Below are 23,707 nucleotides of genomic sequence, written 5' to 3'. Positions count from 1 at the left end.
CATGTGTGATAAGATGCGAGTTTAGAGGTGAAATGACTGGGTTATGAGAGATTTAACCTAATCAGTACATTAATCCACTACTAGAGATTAACTGGGTGGTAACTGTGGGCAGGTAGGGTGTGGATGGAAGAGCTGGTCATTGCGAAGTGTGCCTTTGGGGTACAGTTCTTCTTGGTGATCAGAGCTCTCTCTCGGCTTTCTGGTGCTGTGTCCCGGCTGCTTTCCTCTGCCTCACCACAGGCCCAAAGGAGTGGAACAGGCCATCTCTGGACTGACCTCTGAAACCATGAGCCCCCAAATAACCTTTTCCTCCTTAAAATTGTTCTTATCAGGGCTTTTGAGCCCAGCAGTGAAACAGCTGACTAAAATAACCAGTAGGTAAATGGGGAAGGACAACCGTGGCCACCAGACAGGATGCTGTTCAGACCTTTGTGGAAAGCAAAGTGGGTGTGTCCAAGAACCCACAAAAACACCATGGTGGTAAGTGGTCCCTTCTCCTCCCAGGAATTGGACATCTAGGGGTTCTATTTGGAGGGTGGGAGTTGGGGGCTAGTCCCCCTTTGCTTATCCCTAGAGGGAGAGCCCCACAGCTCCAACAACCCTGAGGGAGAACAGCTCTCTGCTATTCTACTGTTGGGGTATCGCTAGTATCTCTGGTCCGGCTGCAACCCCCAGGCCATGCTGCAGGCTTGGGGGTGGCCCATGAGCCACAGCTCCCCTGGACAGCTGCTCTGCCCTACTAGGCCCCTCCTTACTTCCACTGCTCTTGCCTTTCACCTTCTGCAGCCCCTTCATGGGAATCTGAACACTCATTTCTGTAACTCCTGGCTACTGAGAGCTGCTGTGGTCAGGGTCATCCACTGGAACACCTTCAGGGCAGGCCTCTTTGTCCCCAGCCTGCTCCATGTGGCCGGGGTCTACAGCCTCTGCCATCTTGGTTCCCACCTTACCCAGAGGAGTTGGTGAGGCTGGAACTTGGCATGAGGAGTCTGGAGCCTTTGGTTGCCCATGGCAATCCCTGGCCAGAGCTGCTGAAGACCCAGGAGCTTCGTGGTTTCTGACCCCTGCATACAGATCCACAGCAGAGGCCACCTTTGTACTCCTGTCTGAGCTTTCCCCTTGAGTGTCCTACCGGATACCCCACACAGGGTGTGCAGGCACGTCCCCCACCTCAGTCCCAGTTGGAAAGCCATCAGCAGGCAGGGAGCAGCTGGAGTGCAGACCTCCAGCTCCTCTTCTGCTTCCCCGTGGCTCCCGTGTGCCTGCTGAGCCTCCGGGTTGGAAGCAGGAGAGTCAACTTTCTTCAATGGCCAGAGACAGGTCACACTCCAAATTTTTGAAGACTGCATATATTTTTAATTGACCCAAGATAAATATGGGGCTCAGAGGCAAAGAGAGGATGGGGCCTGGAGCTTTCAAATGAGTCCCAAGTTCACCTTTTGTTTTGATGCTGGGAATTGAACCCAGCAGTGCTTAACCAGCCCTTTTTTATTTTGAGGGGTCTCTCTTAGGTTACTCAGGGCCTCACTAAGGTTGCTGAGGCTAGCTTTGAACTTGGAATCCTCCTGCATCAACCTTGTCAATCACCAGGATTACAGGCACACACCACCATGCCCAGTTCCCAAGTTCACCTTAAACCCAAACAAATAAGAGGTGCAGCAGCAGCAAACATCTAACGCCAGGAGTGCCTTGGCCGTACGTACCCACACACAGCTGAGCTGTTCAAACTGTCCCCTCTGAGAGCAGGAGCTAGGATCCTCTTCTATCAAATTGTCTTGGTAAGTAACTGACTTAAAGTTTTGTGATGATTTTTTTTTTTTCAGTGCTAGGGATCAAACCCAGGGTTTATCTCAGCTGCCACTACCAGTGTGGCTACCCATGCTGAGCTCCTTTTTCTAAGTTTGTACTGGTGATTGAACCCAGTGGTGCTATACACTGAGCTATACCGCCAACCTTTTAAACTTTGAGACAGGGTCTTGCTAAGTTTCCCAGGGCAGCCTTGAACTTGTGATCCTCCTACCTCGGCTTCCCGAGTCACTGGGATTACAGGCATGTGCCACTGTGCCAGGCTCCTATGATGGTCTTAAAGTGTGTCCCTCGTTTCTTTCCCACTTGGCTAGCTGTGAAATCTAACACCCCATCCTGGCCTATGGGGCCACCATGATTCCTGATGAACAGGACACAGCAGAAGCCACAGAAGGACTTCCAAGGCCTACAGGTGAAACAGCCTCTCTAATGCTCGCGATGACTCCCACCTTGGAAAGCAGCCACTGTGATGTGAGGCAGCGACAATGGGTGACCGGGACGGGGTAGACTTGCTGGCCAACACTCCACGAGGTCCCTGCTGACTTCTAGCAGCAACCCCAGATCTGCAAGGGACCCAGCTGCCATAGGAGGGACCGAGCTTTGGCAGGCCCAGAGCACTGAAGGGAACAATTGTAGCTTCAGGCCACCGTTTGTGGTTATGTAGGGATGGACAACTGGGACCGTGGTATACACTTTTTTTTCCTTTTTAGTTATAGAATTATTTCCCACACTTATGCTTTACATAGATAAGGGATACAGGCCCCTCCGTGCTTGGAAACAGCACATCCTGCCCAGGAAGATGCCAAGGTGGTCATCTATAGTTGCTGAAAAGTTTATTGCTCTTTTCTTATTCTACTATGCAAAACTAGATTTGTTTAAAATACCTCTCAGTCTCTTTAAAGGACCCTGGTTAGAGGGAGGCTATGGTACTACATTAACCTCAGCCGCTGTTTCAAGTGCGCCATTACTATAAAATCACCACAGCTGGGCTCCTTTGGGGCCCAGGGCTCCTCACTAGGCCCCCTAGCCTGCGAGGGGCCCCAGCTTCTGCTGTCAGCTTGACCCCTGAGGGGTCTCTACACCTGGAGGCGGCTTCCACTGGCAGATCCCCAGCTGGACACGTGGAGTTGCAGGTGCCGGGCTGGTGACGTCACCCTGGGAGGTACATCGTGGATCGTGTGGGCATTCTTGAGGCTGGCCCTGAGGAAAGCAGAACCTTCCCTGGGTTCACTGTGTGGACAACCACACGGGTGCAGGATGAGCAGGAGGGGCTGCTGGGCCCGGGATCCTTGTCCACACTGGGGGTCACGCCAGCCAGTTGCCTGATGCCTTCGCTGAGGTCTCTGTGGGGAGAGTAGGCATGAGCTGGAGAGTGGATGAGGTTTAGCTACATCCAAGTATCCAGGCCTGGTCCTGGTCCTGTGGTCTTTGGGACAGACCATTGCCCCCAAGGCTGGAGAACACTGCTTCCTCCGCCAGAGCTACCTGTTCCCTGGGGCGTGTGGAAGTTGCTCTGTCTTCCTTACTGGACCTACTGGACAGGCCTCAGGTCCCTCACCCACGTGGCCAGGGTGGGTCCTGGTCATCTTCCTAAGGGGTGAGAAGGGGCCTTCTGAGGCTTATTCAGAGTGTGCATAAACTGCTGGGAGTCTGGCTGCCTGGCCAGGACCTGGAGACAGGGGACCAGGCACATCCAGAGGACACCTCCTTTCCTTCCAGGCCTGTCCTCTTTAGTGACCTGGAGCTGGATCACTCACCTTCCACACCCTCAGTGCCCTTGCAGCTCCCCAACCCCAACACAAGCTGAGATGCCCTTGGGCTGATCAGAGCTGCCCCCCCATCTCTGGCCTCCACACATGCTGTCCTTGCTCCCTGGAGGCTGCCAGGCTGCCCCATCCCTTCGCCTGCTGCCCCCTCTCGACTCCTGAGGCAGGCTCCTCCAGTATGCTCACTTTAGGCCTCACCACCTCCTGGAAGCCTTCCAAGATCACCATTCCCACCCACATCTCATGCTCAAGAAAATTCTGGAAAGTAATAGAATAAATAATGCAGTGGTTCAGTGAATACATGAATGAATCGATTAGTTAATTAGTAGAGAGGAGACAGCTCCGTGAGTAAGGATGCAGACTTTGGATGGGCAGCCTGAAGTCAAACAAGCTTCCTGCACACTAGCTGTGTGAGATTCTGCTCAAGTTTCTTAACCTGTCTGGTTCTTCATCTGTAAAAGTGGTGCCCACACCTAAGTTTAAGAGCTAATATCTGGAGTGCTTAGCACAGAGTCAGGCACGTTGTTGATGCTGGGCAATATTTACGACATAAAGCCAGGGCCAGGGGCAAGCCCAGCCTTGGCTGAGGGGTGATGGCCTCAGATCCAGACCACCCTGTCTGGGAACCAGGAGCCAGAGACAGGGGTTTGGGGACTCTGTCCCCATCATGCTGTGTAGCCTTGGGCAGAAGCTGCCTTCTGAGTCCCCATTGAGCCTGGCTCAATGAGTGCTCAGGGTGCCATGTGTGGGACAGCTCAGGGGAGGGGCTCTGCCCCAAGTGCCCCCAGACAACCTGCTCTCTGCTTTATCTCCTACTTCCTGTCTCTTAAGCTACACTGCCTAGAGCCAGCTGTCAAAGTGGCCCCCAAGCCAGCCTCCTCTAGCCTGTCATGACCCCCTCAGGGCAGCCCCCCAGATCCAGGAGTCTCCCACTCCTTGGGGAGGGACATAGTTCCCTACACAGCTCTGTGACCACCCTTGGATGAGGGTACCTGTCTGACCCCAAGGCCTAAGAGCTAGTGTCTGTGGGGCAGGGACAGGGCAGACATGGTCCCCGCAGCACCCCTGGGAGCCCCTAGGCCTCCTGCGTTCACCACGGAAGCACAGCTGCCTCACCAGGGCACCATGTCGTCCCAACAGCAGCAGCTCTCCCCACTTTCCTGATTAGGACACAGGACAGTCTGGTCACAGCTCTGAAGTGGGAGCAGTGCCACAGGGTGGAGGCAGCAAAGAAGTGTGGAACCAGCCTCGGCCACCTGAAGACAGGAGGAAGAACACAGCCAGGCGCAGCCGCGCTCACCTGTGACCCCAGGACTCAGGAGGAAGAGGCAGGAGGACCAGGGGTCAAGGCCAGCTGACTCAGTTATGTGATGTGCACGTGCAGATACGTCCCAATGAGTCCTGCTGTTACGTACAATTATAGCACACCAATAAGAAATAATTAAAGAATTAGAATGTGAAAAAAGAAAGAAAGAAAAAATTCAAGGACAGCCAGGCAAGGTAGTGAGGTTCTGTACAAAGAGCTGGGGACGAGGCTCAGTGGGGAGGGGTTTGTGCCAGGCCCTGGGTTCATCCCCAGCACCACACACACACACACACACACACACACATTAGTCAAAACGGTCCAACCAAACCAATAGGAAGAAGGAGCAGAGCCTGTAAAATCCTTGTGGCCAGCTGGCAGGTCAAGCGCTCTCCCATGACACGGACCTCCTCGTCATGCAGAGAAACCGAGAAGGAGTGACATCAGCAACGCCCCTGGAAGGAGGGTTTGGGAAAATATTCACCCTCAAGACTAAGCAAAGAAAGGCCAATAAAAATGACCTGTAAAATTTATACAAGCTAAGCAAGCAGTAAATATATCATTAGTTTTCAATGAGGATGTGGGTTCTCATATAAAATATGGCTGAATGAGCTTCTTCAGAGCTCTCAGAGAAAAATTTGGTAATAAAAATATTCAGACTCTGGCCTAAATAATTGACTCCTAGGATCACCCTGAATATGTTGTCTCAAAGAAACTGCCAGGTGTGATGGCACATGCCCGTAGTCCCACCTACCTGCCAGGCTGATGTGGAGGGTCATTTGAGCCCAGGAGTTTAAGGCCCGCCTGGGCAACGTAGTGAGACCCCAGCTCAAAAAACCAAAAAACAGGCTTAGGGTGGGTGTAGCTCAATAAAGAGTGCTCACCAACATGAGTAAGCCCCAGAACCATGAAATAGAAAATTAAAAACAAAAACAACAGCAACAAAAAGAAAAACAGCTCTAAGCACAAAGAGATCTACCCCACTCTGACTGTTCAGTAGGAGAGGGTCTGACAGACGTTGGAGCATTTGGCCTAACGGACAGCTATTCAGAAGGAGACTCCGAGCCAGGCACAGAGATGCATGCCTATAATCTCAGTAATTTGGAAAGCTGGGGCAGGAGGATCGCAAGTTCAAGGCCAGCCTTGGCAACTAAGTGAGACCCCCGAGCAACTCAGCAAGCAAGACCCTCTCTCAAAATAAAAAATAAGGGCTGGGGATATAGCTCAGTTGGTAGAATTCTTGCCTTGCAAGCATGAGGCCCTGGGTTCAATCCCCAGCACTGCAAAAAAAAAAAAAAAAAAAAAAAAAAACCTAAAAAATAAAAGGGGCTAGGGATGTGGCTCCATAGTTAAGTGCCCCCCCCACCCCCCGTACCAGAAAGAAAAAAAAAAAGAACAAGGTTTCTAGCCAGGTGTGGTGGTACACACCTGTAGTCTGCTCAGGAGTCTGAGGCAAGAGAATCCCTTGAACTTAGGAGTTCCAGGTCAGCCTAGGCAACACAGGGAGAACCTGTCTAAAACTATTAAGACTGTTGATAACAATGGGATTCCGAAGGCCTCAGACCACCAGGGTAAAGAGGAATGTGTCCTTAAATGGAAAAGGCACGTACAGTTTCCGACTCACAGTGACCCTGAGGCCTGAGGAAAGGAGGCAGGAAAATGGATCACTTCCCTGTGGGCACTGGCAGGCTCGGTGACTGCACGTCACACAGGACCACACTGGTCCCCACCCCAGTGCCTTGGCTTCTTCCTCTGCACAAGAAGGGCAAGTAATGACAAGTACTTTCTGCACTCTCAGCCCGGGGCAAGGACAGGGGCACACACATGGACCCTGGTCATCTTAACAGTGCCAGGACCTGGGCACTACCTGATCCTCGACAGGCCAGGCAGCTGAGGCACAGAGCAGTCATCATCCTACATGGGTCCACAGGACTGGAGCAAGCACTTGCTGCTCGGGAGACAGGTGGGACAAAGAGCAGCACCAAGCCAGGCACGGAGGGCACTAGGGAAGCCCAACACCTGGTGCCAGCAGGAGGTGCTCAGAGAAGGACAGGCATGTATCAGAAGAACACAGTGCAGCCCACAGGCTCCTCCATCAAAGGACAGCGGAGCCCACAGGACACTGGTGGGGAAGGGGAGGGACAGATGGCAACCCCAGAAGATGGAAGGTGGGACGGAGATCCGGGACACCAGTCTCCCTACTTTTGTGTATTTGTGATACTTTTCTCTTGACGACAGTTCTAGAAAAGAATATCTATGAGTTCGTAGTGATATCAGAGCAACAAAACAAAATAAAGATTAAATAAAATAGATCTCATGGTTGCTCCTCCTGGAGATACAGCAGAATCACACTCAACAAAGGCACCTTTCTGCCGTGGCAGAAGGGTCACCCTGGAGCCCACGGGCCACGGCTCCTTTGTCATACCCTGATCTGCGGGACTCCTCTTAGTCAAGAGACCCTAGTCTCACTTCCCACAAGGGCAGCCTGACCCTGTCTGCTCATGTAACATCCAGGCCACAAATGCAAACAGCAGCGTGGTGTAGAGACACCAGAGGGGTGCAGAAGGGTGGTCTCAAGACCCCCCGACCTGCAGCCCTCAGAAGGCCAAGACGCCAAGGACTAAAAGCCTGTCCCAGTTTAAGAAGCCCAGAGAGCTGGTGGCCAAGTGCTGCATGTGATCCTAGAGCGCAGGACGGGTGCCCGGATGCTGACAGCAACATGTGGGTGCTTTCTAACTGTGAGACCCCAGGGTCAGCACTCGAGTCAGGAAGGGAACGTCCATGGATTGGTTCAGAGAAAACAGAGTGCGTGTACTGAGAGAGAAAGAGGGAGGGAAGGCGGAGAGAGGATCGGCTCTGCACCTTGCTGGGCCAGGGAGGGGACATGGGTCCCCAGAGCTTCTGTAATCCTGGAGGTCGGAATTCTTAAGATAAGTGAGTGCAGGGGGTAGTTGTCACCACAGCAGGTCGTGGCTGGTACCGAGTACTAGAAGGACCCCAGCCTCTTTTTGAGGGTTGGGAGGCGAGGCCCCGGGACCTGACAGTGCTGGGCTCAGGAGAGGCTCCCAGGGGCCTGCACCCCCTGCCCGCCCCACGCCTGTGGGCCCAGGCCACCCACGTGGTGAAGCTGCGGTTGTCCTGCGCCTGGCTGGGCTGGCTCCTGGGTTTGCTGCTGCTGCTGTTGTTCTGGTTGTGGACCTTGAGGCCGAGGTACGCGGCCTGCACTGTCTCCAGGTCCTCTCCTCTCAGCTGGTGCCACAGTTGGGCCGTCCTGGAGGAGACAGTTCAGGTAAGATAGTTCCAAGCAGCCACCCGTCCCCATGTGCACCTCGGTGCAGCTTGACAAAGCTCTGACAGCCAGACAGGGGACGCCACCACTAAACTCCACCACTGCCGCTCAGAAGCAACGAGGAGTAGTAGAGGGTGAGAGTGGTCTGTGCCAAGAGCAGGTGGTAGAAAGTTCTAGCAATGCTCGGTGCTGATGGCTGCATAGCACCACGAATGCAATTAGCATCACTGAGCCGCACACTTAACGACAGCTAAATGAATTTCATGTTGTGTTTTACCCACAATAAAGAAAAATACAAACAATAAGAAAAGCATTACTGTGGGGAGAAAGGAGACGGCCTCCCGAGGGCCACGCCCGCCCGTGGGCCATGGTTGCCCGACAGCCTGTGGGGCAGGTGCCGCGGGAGGAGTGAGGGCCCATGGCAGGCGCCAGGCCAGGGCAGGGCACAGGGCTCAGGCCATGCCTGGAGGACCGCGTACCTGTTGGAGCGCCGCTGCTCACTCTTCTTCACGCACTTGAGGAGGCAGCAGGTGAGGAAGGCCACAGACATGAGTAGGATGATGGCACAGCTCACGATGGAGGCGATGACTGCCACCTTGAAGCCGAAGGCCTCGTGTGGTGGCACAGCTGGAGGGGAGACAACCACCAGCTCCTGCTGTGGCTCTCCCAGACCCGCAAGGCCCAGGATGGGGTGCCAGACGGGGGCAGAGCCTGACTGGCCCTGGGTGAGCCCTGTTCCTGGGGAGGCAGTGAAGCACTGATGGCTGAGGCAAAGGTCTGGGCAAACTATTGGGGGTGGCATCAGGGAAGACTTTCCCCAAGAAGGAATATTTGGGCAGGGTTTTGCAGGGTGTGTAGGAGTTTGCAATACAGCCAACTGGAAAAGCTCTGGCAGGGAGCAGTGACCCCTTACTCCTAGAAGGGTGGCTTGTGGAACAGATGATGGTGGACACAGCCTCTGTGAGGATCTGTCCTGTCTACTCCTAAGTTCTCACAAAGCAAAACCCTTCCGGGGCCTTCTCAAGTCACTTTCCAGGAAAGGGCAAAAACAAGAAAAATGCCCATCGGTGGGGTCAAAGGGCATCCACGCATGTGAGTTGTGTGACCTCAACTAAGCACCAAGAACGAGTTACATGAGATTCTAAGGGATGTTATGGGGAAAGCGGTCCCAGACCCTGAGCTGTACCCTCCCCTGGCAGCAGACATGGCTCATGCCGAGCTCCATTCCCCTACTCTCCAGCTGGACACTGCCCATCCAGAGTGAAGGCTCCACAGAGTGGTGACATGACCATGTTTTGGCCAACAGTGGACAAGGACAGTGACCGGGACAACCCCCATCACTCTTCTCTGAAACACTGGGGAGCACCCTTTGCTGCTAGGAACCCCCTCACCCCCCAAAGCCCCTGCCTGGGATAATAACTGTGACACTGGGCCACAGTGCTGGGGCCACGACACACAGCCACAGAAGGGCAGGGTCCCAGGTCCCACAGCGGTAAGCCTGCTCCAAGCCTGGCCCCCCGTCCCCGAGGCAGCAGCACCTCCTCAGTTAACCCTGTTATTTTGGGTTTTCTGCCTCTTGGAGCCTAATCCGATGACTCCCTGCTTCTTAGTTTCGGCCACAGGACAGTGGAAAGGCCCTGAGAAGTCCTGCAGCACACATACCCAGCTTCTGCCACTCACAGAGCATTCAGGGCTCCCATCTGGAAGCGCGTGCAGGGCATTCCACGGCGCTGCCTCATGGACTGTCAACACCCTGTTCGACAGCGATAACCAGATCACCAACAAACAACCCTTCCCAAGACTGGGTGCCCTGGGGCCGGGTCCTCCCTGGTGCTGGGTTCTCGGTACCCAGAATTCCTGGCATATGGAGCATCCCCTCAGGGTGTGCCAGAATGAATGATCGCTGCTTCCTGCTCAGCACATGGCCAAGCGCCCACTCAGACAGCACAAGTGGCCCCCTGGTGGCCGGGGGCCACAGCAGTGGCAGAGCCGGACCTGAAGCCAGCAGCCAGGACTGGAGTCCACGCTGGCGAGCTGCCAGGGCCTCCAGGATGCTGCCCAGAGGCACACCAGATGGGGATCAGGACCCAAGCCCTGACCAGCCCAGAGCCACGTGATGGGGGCCATGTGACAGGCTATGGTGTCCCCCGCAGCTGAGGCGGGTGGCCCAGGAGCCGGAGGTCTTACATTTGCACGTGGGGGTCCCTGAAGACCAGTCAGCGATACTCCCCTTCCAGGCGCAGGTGAGGAGGCCAGAGCCCACCATCTGGTGGCCAGAGGGGCAGTGGAAAACGAGCACAGTCCCCACAGAAGTGCCATCGCCATGAAGGACTTGAAAGGTGCCCTTTGGAGGCAGCTGCAGCCGAGCACAGGTGCCTGGGGAGAGAGATGGTTGTGAGGCGCAAGGGCAGCACGCAGGGTAGGCACAGGGAGGGACCGCCCACTGGGGAGTGGGGAGGAGCCTCCAGGTTGCAGGATGCTGGGAGAATCACATGGGCCATCCAGTTCAGGGACAAGTAGAACTGGACCCTACATTAAGAACAGTCTGCATTCTGAGGCTCATCTCTTAACACAGAAACAAGCAGTAGACAATCGGGCAAACACACGGGTATAAGCATAGCTCCAAAGGCAGACATCAAGAAAACAGAGGAAGCTGGGCACAGTGGTGCACATCTGTAATGCCAGCAACTTGGGAGGCTAAGACAGGAGGGTTGCAGGTTTGAGGCCAGCCTCAGCAACTTAGCAAAACCCTCTGTGGAAGAACAAAAAAAGGGCTAGGATGTAGCTCAGTGGTAAACCACCCTTGGGTTTAATACCTACTACCAAAAAAAAAAAAAGTCAACAGATCAATAAGTTTGACTCCATGAAAAGCAAAAGGCAAAAGCTTGACTCCCTAATAATTGAAAAACAAACATCAACGCATGAAAAATTAGGAAACGATATTTGGAAAACAGGACAAAGGTCAATATCCTTAATTTGTTAGAATCGTACGTCAATAAGAGCTGAACACACAATTTTCTTTTTAAATGAACTAATGTGTGAACAGCAATTGACATGAGAAACAAATGACCAACAGGCGCGAAAACATGCTCACGCACATAGCGATCGAAGAGATGCTCGTTCAAATGAGAACCAGTCTCTGCCTCAGCAAGCAGCAAGAGTAAAAGCAACAGGGCTGGAGATGTGGCTCAGCGGTGGAGCGCTTGCCAGGCTGTGCCAGGCCATTCCCAGCTCCGTAAAACCAAATAAACATAAAAATAAATAAGTAAAAGGAAAACCAATCACATGTACATCAGCAAGGACTGGGAAATGACTCCTCCCAGATCGGGGTCTGGTATAAATGTGTCAAGGGTCTATGCTGTGCACGCATTGAGAACTTAGCCAAAGGCTTGAAGAACTTTCTGCCAAGACTGTAGCAGGATGCTCCTCTCCGAGCTACGAAAAACAGTGAAAAGTTAGAAATTATGTCTCCACCACTAGGCACTGATTTACAAATCAAGGTACAAATAGCCAATCCTACAATATATAGACAACAAAACGCTATGACAGGTTTGCAATGATACATAAGGATGCAGGAAGCCGGGAACAGAGTTGAGTGCCCAGTCCCAGCTACGTGGGAGGCTGAGGCAGGAGGATTGCTTGAGCCCAGGAGTTCAAGGCCAGCCTGGGCAACACAGCAAGAGCCAAGTCCCCAGATTTTTACAAAATAGTAACAATGACAAAAGTTGGTACTCGAAAGGGACTTTGTGTGCTGCACACTCTTGTACTATCCCATCGACAGGAATGACCATCCTTATTCCCATGTGAAAACCAAGAATGGGGGTGGGGGGTTATGTTACTTCCTGAGGTCAACAGCTTGCAGGGCACACGGTGGACTCAGAACCACGCAGGGGCCCCAGTACAACTTCATGCACGTACACACACAGCCCGCACCCTTTTGTCAGTTTCTTTTTGCCTGCACAAAGCACCTACCTGAGTCATCACTTCCGCATGGACCAGCAGCGGGTCCCTCTTACAGCAGTGAAGTACTCGCTGCAGGGACGGACCCCATTTCTCTGTTCCCTGCTGATGGGCACGAGCGTCTTCTCCATGCTTGGGAATGCTCAATGAAACTGCTAAGGATGTCCCAAGCAGGTGCCCAAGGGCAAGAGGCTCTTCCTTCTGCTATTTCCTGCATTTCTGAGCACTGACTAAAGAGGTAGCCTGTGCTAACGGCCACCTGAGCGTCTTTGTGCCTGCTGGCCTCATTTCATGCAGACAAGGACACACATCCAGATGTGGGGCAATGGAGATGGAGGCCAGGGATGGAGGCTGGTGGAACCTTTCCATGCTGACCTGCTGTGACCTTCTCCTATCCTGTGCCCTATGCCCTCTGGGGCTGGGCACACATATTCCACTGCCCACTAAGCCTGACATGATCCAGCCAAGTGCCTGACCCTCCCTCCTCACATGGCCTTCCCGATTCGAACAATATTTTTCATTAGAAGCTCTTCATCTTTCAAATTCTTGGGCCCCAAACTTTAGTGTCTATTTAGACTTCTTTTCTCATCCACAACCAACTCACCTTCAAACTCTGTGGGCTCTAATTTCAAAATGTATGCCCAGTTCATCTGCAGTAGGCTGAAGCATCTCCTAGGGCTGGCTGTTTTCCCAGGTAGGTTCTCCCCTTGTGGGACACAGCTCCCTATTTCTCACACTGTGTCTGAACTTACCAGCCTGTACAGAGGGGAAACCCAGGCTCAGAGAAGTCTAAACCCCTCGCCTCAGCAATGCCCTTCTTAGGGCCCAGGGTACTACCGGGTCTTCAGCAGAGCAAGCCCAGGCCTACATTCTGCTGTCTGGGAAGCAGTGGAGGCCCGGGCTCCATCAGTCCGTCACGGTGGCAGTGACTGTGCAGAACAGCGCTTGACTATGGTTGGCCAGGCCACATCAATGTTCTCCCCAGCAGAGCCCAAAGCCCCCTGTCCAGGGTCTATGTCCCACCTAGAACCCTCGCTGGTCGCTCAACAATCTGAGGCAACAAGGGGGAGAGTAGAGCCTGGGGCAGCCCTCGGGAGGGGCAAGGTGACCTGTGTGGTGAAGCCATGCTGCTTCCACCCAGAGCAGTGTGACAGGGGCATGGGGGAAGAGTTGACTCAGGATCAGCACAAAACTGGGTGCCTAATGAATGTCGTTTTGTATGATAGCCCTGTAATTTCTCCTTATAAGCACAGCAAGGCTGAATGACATCCCAAGGACACTGGGCCAGGACAGAATTGGGACCTAGTATACTGAGTGAGGAACCCCACTCCAGCTCCATCTGGGCAGCCTCAAGCCCCATTTCCATCCCTGGCTGTGGCTGCCTACCAGCATCCCTTCTCCTCATCCCACAGTTGCAGCTGGGGACAAGGCTGCCATAGAAAACTACACTTCCCAGCCTGCCCTACAGCAGCCGTGAGCACCCATGTGACTGTCTGGCCAATGGGATGTGAGTATGGGTGGCCATGGCCACTTCCAGGCTGGGGAGCAAAGATGGCGGATGCATGGAAGGGAGGATCAACCTCTCAAATCCTAACAAGAGAGAGAAATAAACTCTGGCTGGAGTTAAGCCACCATCTTTGTGGTAAAACCTGAACAAAATTTCAGGAATAGTTCATCCCAGTGCCCTATTTAGTATCTGGGACTTTGCCTGGCCCATGCAGATCTCTGAGAAGACAGTAATAATAAAGTAAAACTAACACCCAGATTATACTCTGGGCAAGGCCTCCTGCTGAGTGCTTTGATGGCTGTGGACATGAGCATATGGACTTAGACTGTGGGGCTCTGAGTTCCTTATGGCCACAGAAGTGGGGGCCTGGACAAGGAAGCCTCCTGGGTCTCCTAGGCAGCACAGCTGCTTGCCTGCCTCAGGCTGGTTTAAGGAACAATGAAGTGAAATGCCGAGGCATTTGGAAGGTCCCTAGGAGCCATGGGGATCTTTGGAAATAAGGTATGCCATCTAATCTGATAGCCCTAGACACCAAGACTCAACGACACTGAGGCCACACAGTTAGTCACTAGTTCAGCAAGGAGTCAACTGCAGTACTTGGCTGTTCATCCACTGGGAGCCGCCATCTTGTCTGTCCCTTCAGCATCTAGAGAAGGCTGAGCTTCCAGTCTGGCAGGACCAATCTGATGGTTCTCTGCTCACTATCAGCATTACATATCAACAACACATGTCTGCACAGAAAACTCTGTTCAAAAAGCATCCCACGTTCCTGGCCTCAAGCAACACTCATAACACTCCCAACAGGGTAGCAGGGAAGAAATCATTATTAAAAACTAGAAAACTAAGACTCAGGCAGGCTGAAGCCCAACACCCACTGATGGAGGGGTGGGAGTTGGACCAGGGTTTATGATAGCCAACTCAATAGCACAGCAAGAAGTGGGAGGTAGATAGGCAACATACATGTAAAAGAGGGTATCTTTTCTTGATAAACAACACACATATTGACAAGACAATGACAAAATAACAACAATAACAACAACAGAAGCAAATTAGAAAAGAGAAGCAAATGGTTCAAAAAAACAGAAAACAGATCAACTAGATAAAAAAGGAAATAAATAAAGGCAACCAGGTCAGAAAGATCACCAGTAGCTGACATGATTTTGTGTGCAGAAAATCTTCAGAAATCCCCTAAAAAATACTAAAACTAACAAGTTCTGCAACATTGCAGGATACAAGGTCAACACAGAAAAAATCAGTTGTGTTTCTATAAAGTAGCAATGAGCAAACTGAAAATGAAAGAAAACAATTTCATTTACAAAAGCCACAGAAACAATTATGTAGGAGTAAATTTAACAAAAGCAGCAGAAAAGTTGTACTCTGAAAACTACAAGACGTCGTTGAAAGACATTAAAGAAAACCTAAATAAATGGAAAAACATCCCATGTTCATGGATCAGAAGACTGATCATTATTAAGATGGTAATGCCCTCAAAACTACAGACTCAACACAACCCCTATCAGAATTCAGCTGCCATCTTTGTGGAAATTGACAAGCTGGTCTGAATATTCATATGGAAATGTTAAAAAAAAAAAAAAAAAAAAACCCTACACTAGCCAAAACAATCTTGAAAAAGAACAAAGTTGAAGGACCCACTTCTCAATTTCAAAACTTACTATGAAGCTACAGTAATTAAAAGAGTGTGGTACTAGAATAAGGATAGACACACAGAGCAGTATGGCAGAATTGAGGGTTCAGGAAAAAACCCTCCTATTTACAGTCATTTGATTTTGCCAAGGGTACCAAGATAACTCAGTGGGAAAAGAATAGTTTTTCAACAATTGGAGATTGGAAAACGATATTCACATGCAAAAGAGTGAAGTAGGACCCCTACCTCCACCAATGCTAAAAATTAACTTAGAATGAATCAAAGACCTAAATATAAGATATAAAACTCTTAAAGAAAACAGGGTAAATTTTTGTAACTTTAGGCCATGGTTCTTAGATATGACACCAAAAATAAATGATTCGAGGAAAAAAAAAACTGGACTTCATCAAAATTAAAAATGGTGTTCTTCAAAGAACACAATGAAGTGAAGAGACAACCTCCTGATTGGGAGAAAATCATCTGCAAATCATATACCTGATAAGACACGTCTAGAGTATATAAAGAATTATTACATCTCAATTATAAAAGACAAAGTTTTAAAATGAGCAAAGGATCTGAACAGATATTTCCTTAAAGAAAAGACCACCATAAAATAAGCACATGAAACAATTCTCAACATCAGCCTTCAGGGAAATGTTAAGTCAAAACCACAAGGGCATACCACTTTACATCCACCAAGGCAAACACTATATATGGTCTCGTGGTTTCTTGATGTTACACGCAGGATTACCATATAATCCAGTAATTCTACTCCAAGGTAAACACCCGAGAGAAACGAAAACACATGTCCACACAAAAACTTGTATGCAAATGCTCATAGCAGCACTATTAATACGGCCACAAAGTCGAAATGCCCAAATGTGTCACTTAAAAAATGGATAAACCGGGGCTGGGGAGATAGCTCAGTCGGTAGAGTGCTTGCCTTGTAAGCACAAGGCTCTGGGTTCGATCCCCAGCACCCAAAAAAAAAAAAAAAAAAAAAGGATAAACCAAATATGGTCTGCCTATACAAGGGAATACCCCTCAATCACAAAAGAAGCAAGCACGGGTACATGCTACGACACAGTTGAACACTGAAGACATGACAAGTAAAAGAAGTGAGATGCAGAAGGCCACATATTGTATGAGTCCCACTTACATGAAAGGCCCAGAAGGAGGGCTTTTCTGAGTATAATGAAAAGAGTCTAAAATTGACTGAGCTGGTTGTACATCTAAAAGCCACTGAGTTTTAAATGGGTGGATTATATGGTATATGAACAGCTCAATAAAGCTATTAAAATCAAGAGGAAACTATTTATGCCAATTAAAGAGTATTTATGCAAGGGTTGGGACTGTAGCTCAGTGGTAGAGCACTTGCCTAGCTAGCAATGTGGAAGGCCCTAGGTTCCATCCCCAGTGCTGAAAAGATAATATTTATGCACATTCAAGACCTGTTTGCTTTTTACCTTGTTCAGGATTAAAAAGTCCACAAGGTGGGCTGGGGAGATAGCTCAGCTGGTTGAGTGCTTGCCTATCATGCACAAGGCCCTGGGTTCAATTCCCAGCATCATTTAAAAAAAAAAAAAAAAAAAAAAAGTCCTCAAGGCTGAGGAGGTTTTGTTGTTGTTGCTGGGTATTTTTTGTTTCTGTTTTGATACTGGGGATTGAATCTAGGGGTGCTCAGCCATTGAGCACATCCTTATATTTTTAAAAAATTTGAGACAGGGTCTTGCTAAATTGCTTAGGGCCTCACTAAGTTGCTGAAGCTGGCTTTGAACTTGGGATCCTCCTGCCTTGGCCTCCTGAATTTCTGGTGGGAGAGGAGTGCACAACTTTTTGGCAGGTGTGCAAGGCAGGGAAGGCAGGAGTTGCTCTGCAGGAGGGGACATCAGAGTGACACTGAGTACCCTCTGGGCCAGGTACAGCTCTAAACCCCTGTCCTGGGCAATTTCCTGTAACCACCGGCTGACCCTCAGTGGCCCTTGGATCCAAACTCTTGCCTCTGTCTGGGCTCTTCCTGAACTCCCAGCCTGGTATCCAGAGGCACCAGTGCAGGAATGTCAGAAGGAAGTCCGACGTCAGACAGAGTGGTGATGGGTGCTCCTATGGAGGAGAGGCCCTCCACTTTTTCAGAGCCCTGTGATCTAGAGATGTGCTATCCTGCCAGCCAGGGAGGTGGATGCAGGATTCTGGAGCCACAGCAGGCATGCAGCAGTCATGTGGCCCTCCCCCAGGACACCAGGCAGTCAACACTTCCCAGTCCTCAATTTAGAGCTGCAACTTCCGCATTCTTCTGTGGCTGGTTCTGGGAGAGGAGGGAGACCCATTCTCCCCAGAGGCTTGGGAGTGGGCACACCAAGGCGGGTACGCGGGGAGGGGAAATCAGCGAGGGTGGAAGCGCTCATGGCTGTCTGCCCAATGACAGGATGATGGCTGGACTCAAACTCATCGAAAAATAACACACAGCTGGGCGAGGTGGCGCATGCCTGTGATCTCAGTAGCTCAGGAGGCTGAGGCAGGAGGATCTCAAGTTCAAAATCAGCCTCAGCAAATTAGCAAGGCCCTAGGCAACTCAGTAAGACCCTGTCTCTAAGAAAAAAAAAAAAGTACAAAAAACGGCTGGGGATGTGGCTCAGTGGTCGGGTGCCCCTGAGTTCAATCCCCAGTACTGAAAAATAGAAATAAAAAATAACATGCATGGGGATATAGTTCAGTGAGCTAGTATGCACAAGGCCCTGCAGGAAAAACAAGACCTGGAGGGGTGGACAAAGGAAGGGCGGGATGGAGGGATATGAGACAGAGCAGGAACTCAGCAGGGTGAAGGGTCCATGGCGCTTCCTCCTCTGCTGTATGCTTGTAAGTAATAAAAATGTGAGGGACATCTCCAGCAGCCCTGCCACCATGGAACTAACTCCTAGCACAGCCCCCTCTTGACCACAAGGGCTCTGGTGGGTGAGGGTGACTGTCCCACTCCCCACCCCAGGGCCAGACACACAATCCACTGCCAAAGGTCCGGAAACAGAAATTTCTGCCATACAAGAGGAATGTGATGGACAAGGCCTCCCGGGCAACCAAGTGGCCAGGCCCAGCTTTGGAGCAAGAGGTTGAAGATGGGTCAGGCCTTATCAGCCGGGGGACCCTGGTTACTTCCTGCCTGGGTCTGTGTCTCCACATGCAAATGCCGCACCAGACAAGGTGGGGCACGGACCAGACGAGATGACTGTGGCCCCAGCAAGGAAACCAACACCATCAACTTCCCCTAAGTGCGTCTTAGAAAGAGCAGTGTGGACAATGCAGTGGGGACAAAGGGGGGGGCACCAAGATGTCCCATCTGGGCTCGCTGCTTCTGTCAACAGCCACATCCTGTGCTCTGCCACTGGGTTCCGCTGTGGGGAGGTGCTTGTCCTGTGGCACATCTCACAGTGTAAGCCACCCACAACTCAGAGGCCATACATCTTGAAAGACAGAACATCCGCCCCTGTCACTGAGCCTCACAAACTCGAGGGTTAAAAGGTAAAGTCACCACCCACAACCAAAGAAAGGGGACCAGCCAGCACTAGCAACCTTGTAAGAACCCAATAAGAACCCTAGGATGTATGGTCAAATTAAAGACTTCAATAAAAGCACAGAACAATTTGGAGCCTGAGCCCAAGCCTGAGCCCAAGCTGGACGCACACTGGCCTCAAGTGCACAGCGGGCAGAGAGGGTTGGTACCCAGCAAGGGTCAGGGAGGCAGCCTCCAGGAGGTTCAGAATGGGAAGGGGGCTTTAAATGCAATCAGGGTCCTGAATGTGACATCAGACCCTGCATTTCCAGTCAGCCAAACCAGAGGGCGGGTCTCACAAGGCAGACCACCCCAGTTCCCCGCCATATTGTTGGAATGGTTCATCCCTTAAAAATAAAACAGAAGCATTTGGTGGAAATAACAGTGGTAGGAAGCAGGGATGAGCCTCATTCATGGATGGCCCTGCCCGGCCTCCTGTGTGTCTTAGGGGGGCTTCTGCCCATGAAGGGAGGCCCGGAGGCCCCCTTGAACCCATCTACCAAGCCAGGAGCAGGGAGGCAGAGTCACTTGCTGGAGGCCACAGGGAGAGAGGTCCCAGTTGGGAATGCCCCCTCTGACCCACCAGCCTCCTCTCCTGACCGCAGTGGGCTCCTGGGGTCTGATCCTGACCTGGTCACTTTGGGGCAGCATGACTTGGGCATGGATTCCTCACCTCCCTCAGGTTTCCCCATCTGCAAAACGCACGACCTGCCCTCTAGTGACTCAGGAAGCACTGCACTGTGTAGGCAGGGGCTGGCCCACAAGATCACTGCCCAGGGTGCTGGGACTTAAATCACACTCCAAGCACCTCGGGACATGCTGGGACCCAGGGCACCGATCTCACGGCACTCAGGTCTCCTTCCTCCAAGTCCATGGTGCCCAGGGATCCCCATCACTTAGACCCATCAGGGTCTCTGGCACCCATCCCTGGGCCTGGGAAGGCAGCCTACTCTTCCTCTGGGCTGAGCACATTTTCTAGGTGAGGAAACAGAGGCCCACAGACCTGTCCAAGTCTTCTGGAGCCAGCATCAGCAGAACATCGGGAGCCTAGACTTTGGGCCCCTCAGGGTGGCCCTTTCCTTAGGACATGGGCAAAAAGGATGGGGTGGGTGGGCAGCATGGTGCCAGGGCTATGGTCGATGAAGCCCGTGCCCCTCCAAGGGAGGTTCTGAGAAGTCACCAAGGCCTGGCATACAGGCTCTGACAACCATGTTCCTAGCCACCAAACAAGAGACCAGCTCCGAGGTCCCCTGACCCAGCCTGCAGACCCACAGCCACCAGTCCCCATGTCCTGCAGGCCCAGAGCCACCACTCCCTGAGTCCCTGCAGCCCTCCCTATGCTTGGTGCCTAAGGTCAAATCCCACCTGTCCTCACTTAAAATGCCCAAATGCCCCTGATGTCCAGAACCTGGCCCTTGCAGGGATGCTCCCTCCCCAGCTGACCTTGAAGACACCCCGTGCTCAAGAGAAGGCACCCGCCCACCAGAGGCATAGAGCCACCCTAGAGGCAGACATCTTTCTGCCACCCCTACAGGCCCCCACTGCCCACTGCGTCTCCCGTCCTTTGCTGTGTCCAGGCCTCGGGTCTCCCCCTCGGGTCCCCTCCAGTGCGGTTTTACTCAGGCACCCTCAAGACCCCTTTTTTTCACTATGTGGAAGCAAATCTTCAAGGAGAGGATAAAACAGGAAGAAGAGTGAGTTTAAGGCAAACAGAAAGACAAGAACACATAAGGCCCAGCCTGGCCCTCTCACGGCTGGGAGGAAGGAGGTGAAGACAAGGACACTGTAGGGCTGCCTCCTGGCCCACAAGGACCCTGAGCCCCACCTCACACCTCTGCCCAGCCCATAGGCTGCAGCTAAGGGACACAGTGCCTGACCTGGGTGGGGCCCTGGTCCTCCCAGCCACCAGAGACTGGCCAAGCATGGGGAGAGATCCTCATTGTTAATTTTTTATCTGGAACCTTGGACCATGGGCCAGCTCCTCTGTCCTCCTTCCTGGAGCTCACAGGCCCCCACACTCTGACCTTTTTAATAAGCTCTCTTTTATGCTGGCAGAGGCAGTGAGGGTGCAAGGTGGGGGGGAGAGGTGGCCACTGGACCGTGCCTTCCTGGGACTTAACAGCAGGGCTTGGGTCCCCCCGCCAGTGAGACCTTGTGTGACTTTGCTCTGGGACACAGTTTCTCCAAATGCAAAATGAGAATTCTCAGGAGGGATTTCTCAGAGAGCTCAGAGGGGCAACTTGTACAAACACATGTGCTCTAAGGAACCCCCAAAGCCCCAGCAACAGGGATAGCTTGTGTTTCCAACACTGAGTGTGAGAGGTCCACAACTCTAGCTGTGTGTCCTCAGGCATGTCACCTGCCCTCTCTGAGCCCATGTCCCCATAGAGGCAGGGGCACAGGCTTTAGAGCCCCTGAAGCCTTGGGTCTCCCAGGCTGGACCTCTCACACTGCAGAATGTGTAGTCTCTTCCAGAACAAACCTAGGATGAATCCAACTGAGAAAAGATGTACCCCCCCCCCCCCCAAAAAAAAAAATCCCTTGGGGTAGAGGCTGAGGCTTCAGGGAGCTATGCCTCTTACCCAGCAGCTCTGCCGCACCCCTAGCAGGAGGCCAGAGCCAGGTCTCAGGGGTAGGTAAGCCTCACTTTAATTCATAATGGTTCCCACTGGGCCTCTGTTTCTCCTCTATAAAATGGGCACAGCCCAGCTCTGTGGCTACAGGGGAAAGCCAGGAGGACTACCTGGAGCATACCTTCATCTGTCCACTGGACCTCCTGATGCCTCCCTTTCCAGACCTTTCAAAGTCCCTTCCAGGAGTGCCTGGGGGTTGCCTTCAGCCACTGGAACCCTGTGTTCCTGGACAACCTCCCAGATCAGGGAGTGCAGGAGTTGCCCTGGGAGCAGGGCCAGGTGCTGGCCACTCAACAAACATAAACCCTCCTCTGAGCCAGTCTACCCTCCCAGGGGAAGACCATGGACCCTCAGGATCCAAGTCATCCGGACTACTCTGCTCTTTCCTATCCACTCTAGGATATCCACTCTGGATATCCTATCCACCGTGGGTTATCTCCAAGACACCCCAAGTCCCATCCCTTCACTTCGCAGCCCATTTCACAGCACCAGAGGCTGAGGCTGCATGGCAGCAGGGCGTAGAGTGCAGATGATGGCTTTACCCCCAAGAGGACAAGGAGACCCAGGACCTGATTCCACCTAGCCTGTTCACAGCCTGGGGACAGGTATACTGTCCTCACCACTCGGAACATGGGGAAACTCGGGTATAGAGAGACCCGGGTCAGAGAGACCCCAAACTCTACAGGGGACTCATGTCCAGGAGTGCACACAGAGTTTGGGATCCACAGGTGACTTAAAGATGACCAAGCTGCAATGGCAGCTTGCTGGGACCAGACCAAATGAGATGGACTCTGAGACCCCCCCCACACACACTGATTTTCCTAGCAAACAGCTTTTTGTGTGCAACAGTATCAGATCCTCCAGCCACTCCCTTGCCTTGAGTTGACCTTGGGTAAGTTCCTCCACCTCGCCTTGCCCTAGATTCCTACTCCCCCAAGCTGCTATGCCCAGAAAAGGTTCACTACTGTGAGTGCCCAGGCAGTACCAGGTCCATGGCTGACTCCTTAAATACAGGAGCAAAGCATCTGTGATCCCAGTATCAACTTAGGGACTATGGGGATTTAAACCAAACCCATCAGGGCCAGGAGCAAGTCTCACCTTCAATGCACAGTAGGAACCAGATCCCACCCCCAACTCCAAACCTCAGCTTCCTCCTTTACAAAGTGGCTAAACCCAGTCCCAGCCTGAATAGCCCAAAACCCTCAGGTGCTGCCCTGGTGGGCAGTGACCATTTAAGTAAGGTTTTGGAAGATCAGATACAACAGGGTTCCGGTTTGGTTATGCTTCTGAAAGGGTCAGACTTTAGAAGCATTCATGGAGCAAAGATCGCATTGGAACCCAGTGCCTTGTGCGCGGAAGGTGAAACTCCTTTAGCACATTCTTCAAGTGATACATTTTAAAATAAGTCAGCTTCCCTCCTTCCTGAGACCTCTGGGTCTCTGGGCCTCGGCCAACCCCAGACCCCGCTGCTGCATGGCCTCTTCTCTCTCGCAGCCTCAGTTTCCCCATTGGTAAAAGCTGGGGTGGCCTTCCAAGGGACCCCGAAGATAACAGGCCCCGGCGCAGAGAGGGCTCCGGGGCTAGTCCTTTCCGCCCCCAGCACTGCGCGCCCGTCAGGTGAGGCCAGTTCGAATTTCCGCAGGCGTCTGGAGCCACCGAGGGACTACCACATGCGCCGACCGGAGCAGCAGCTGTTTTCTAACCACTCACCGCAAGGTTTTGGACCCGTTGGGGCTCCCGCAGGGCCAGCGGAAGGTCGGGAAGGTCGGTCCTCCGGGAGGCCGTCGGCTGTGCGACTCACGCGCCCCTCGCAGCGCACAACCCCAGCTGTGCAGCCCCGCAGCCCGTCCCTCGCCCCTCGGCTTCCCCGTCTGTGAAAAGGGCACAGAGCCCCACCTCGGGACCCTGCGGACCCAAGCCTCACCTGTGCGGTTCCCCGGGGCGGACGTAGCGCTCCCCGCCCGGCCCCGTCGCCTCGCCCTGCTGCTGAGGGTCGCGGGCATCCTGAGCGTTCCACTGCTGCCGGCTGGGCCCGCCGGTGTGGGGGCGGAGTCTGAAGGAGGGCGGGTCCTCGAGGGGCGGGGCGAAGTCCCCGCCCCAGACACGCCCTCCAAGGGCGCGGTACCTTGCACCAATCAGGCCACACCTACTTTTGGGGTGGGGCGGGGACTGGAACCCGATGTAAGGGCGGGGCCGGGGTGGGGCGGGGCTCAGGGTTGGGACAACCAGGGGGAACCTATATCCAGACCCGCCA

The 23,707-nt window shown here is 52.6% G+C and overlaps 1 protein-coding gene across 2 annotated transcripts; it reads right to left on the bottom strand.

Annotated features, from left to right (window-relative positions):
- Positions 1–1,755: 1,755 nt before the first annotated feature.
- On the bottom strand, positions 1,756–23,494 carry SUSD3 (sushi domain containing 3). 2 transcript variants are annotated; one of them, XM_079108956.1, is made up of 6 exons: positions 23,378–23,494; positions 12,729–12,880; positions 10,352–10,540; positions 8,644–8,791; positions 7,994–8,146; positions 1,756–3,149 (listed from the first exon to the last, which is right to left on the bottom strand). In XM_079108956.1, exons 2-6 carry the CDS (start codon positions 12,772–12,774, stop codon positions 2,957–2,959), a joined length of 729 nt encoding a protein of 242 aa, XP_078965082.1. In that variant the 5' UTR covers positions 12,775–12,880; positions 23,378–23,494; the 3' UTR covers positions 1,756–2,956. The 2 variants fall into 2 exon arrangements, with proteins under 2 accessions (XP_078965082.1, XP_078965081.1); XM_079108955.1 differs by lacking the exon at positions 12,729–12,880 and having other exon boundaries at positions 23,378–23,492.
- Between the last annotated feature and the right edge of the window lie 213 nt (positions 23,495–23,707).

Source organism: Sciurus vulgaris (assembly GCF_902686455.1).
Source record: "Sciurus vulgaris genome assembly, chromosome: 13".
In the NCBI taxonomy this organism is placed as follows: domain Eukaryota; kingdom Metazoa; phylum Chordata; class Mammalia; order Rodentia; family Sciuridae; genus Sciurus; species Sciurus vulgaris.
The sequence above is the reverse complement of the archived record's forward strand: the minus strand, read 5'-3'. Positions and strand labels throughout refer to the sequence as shown.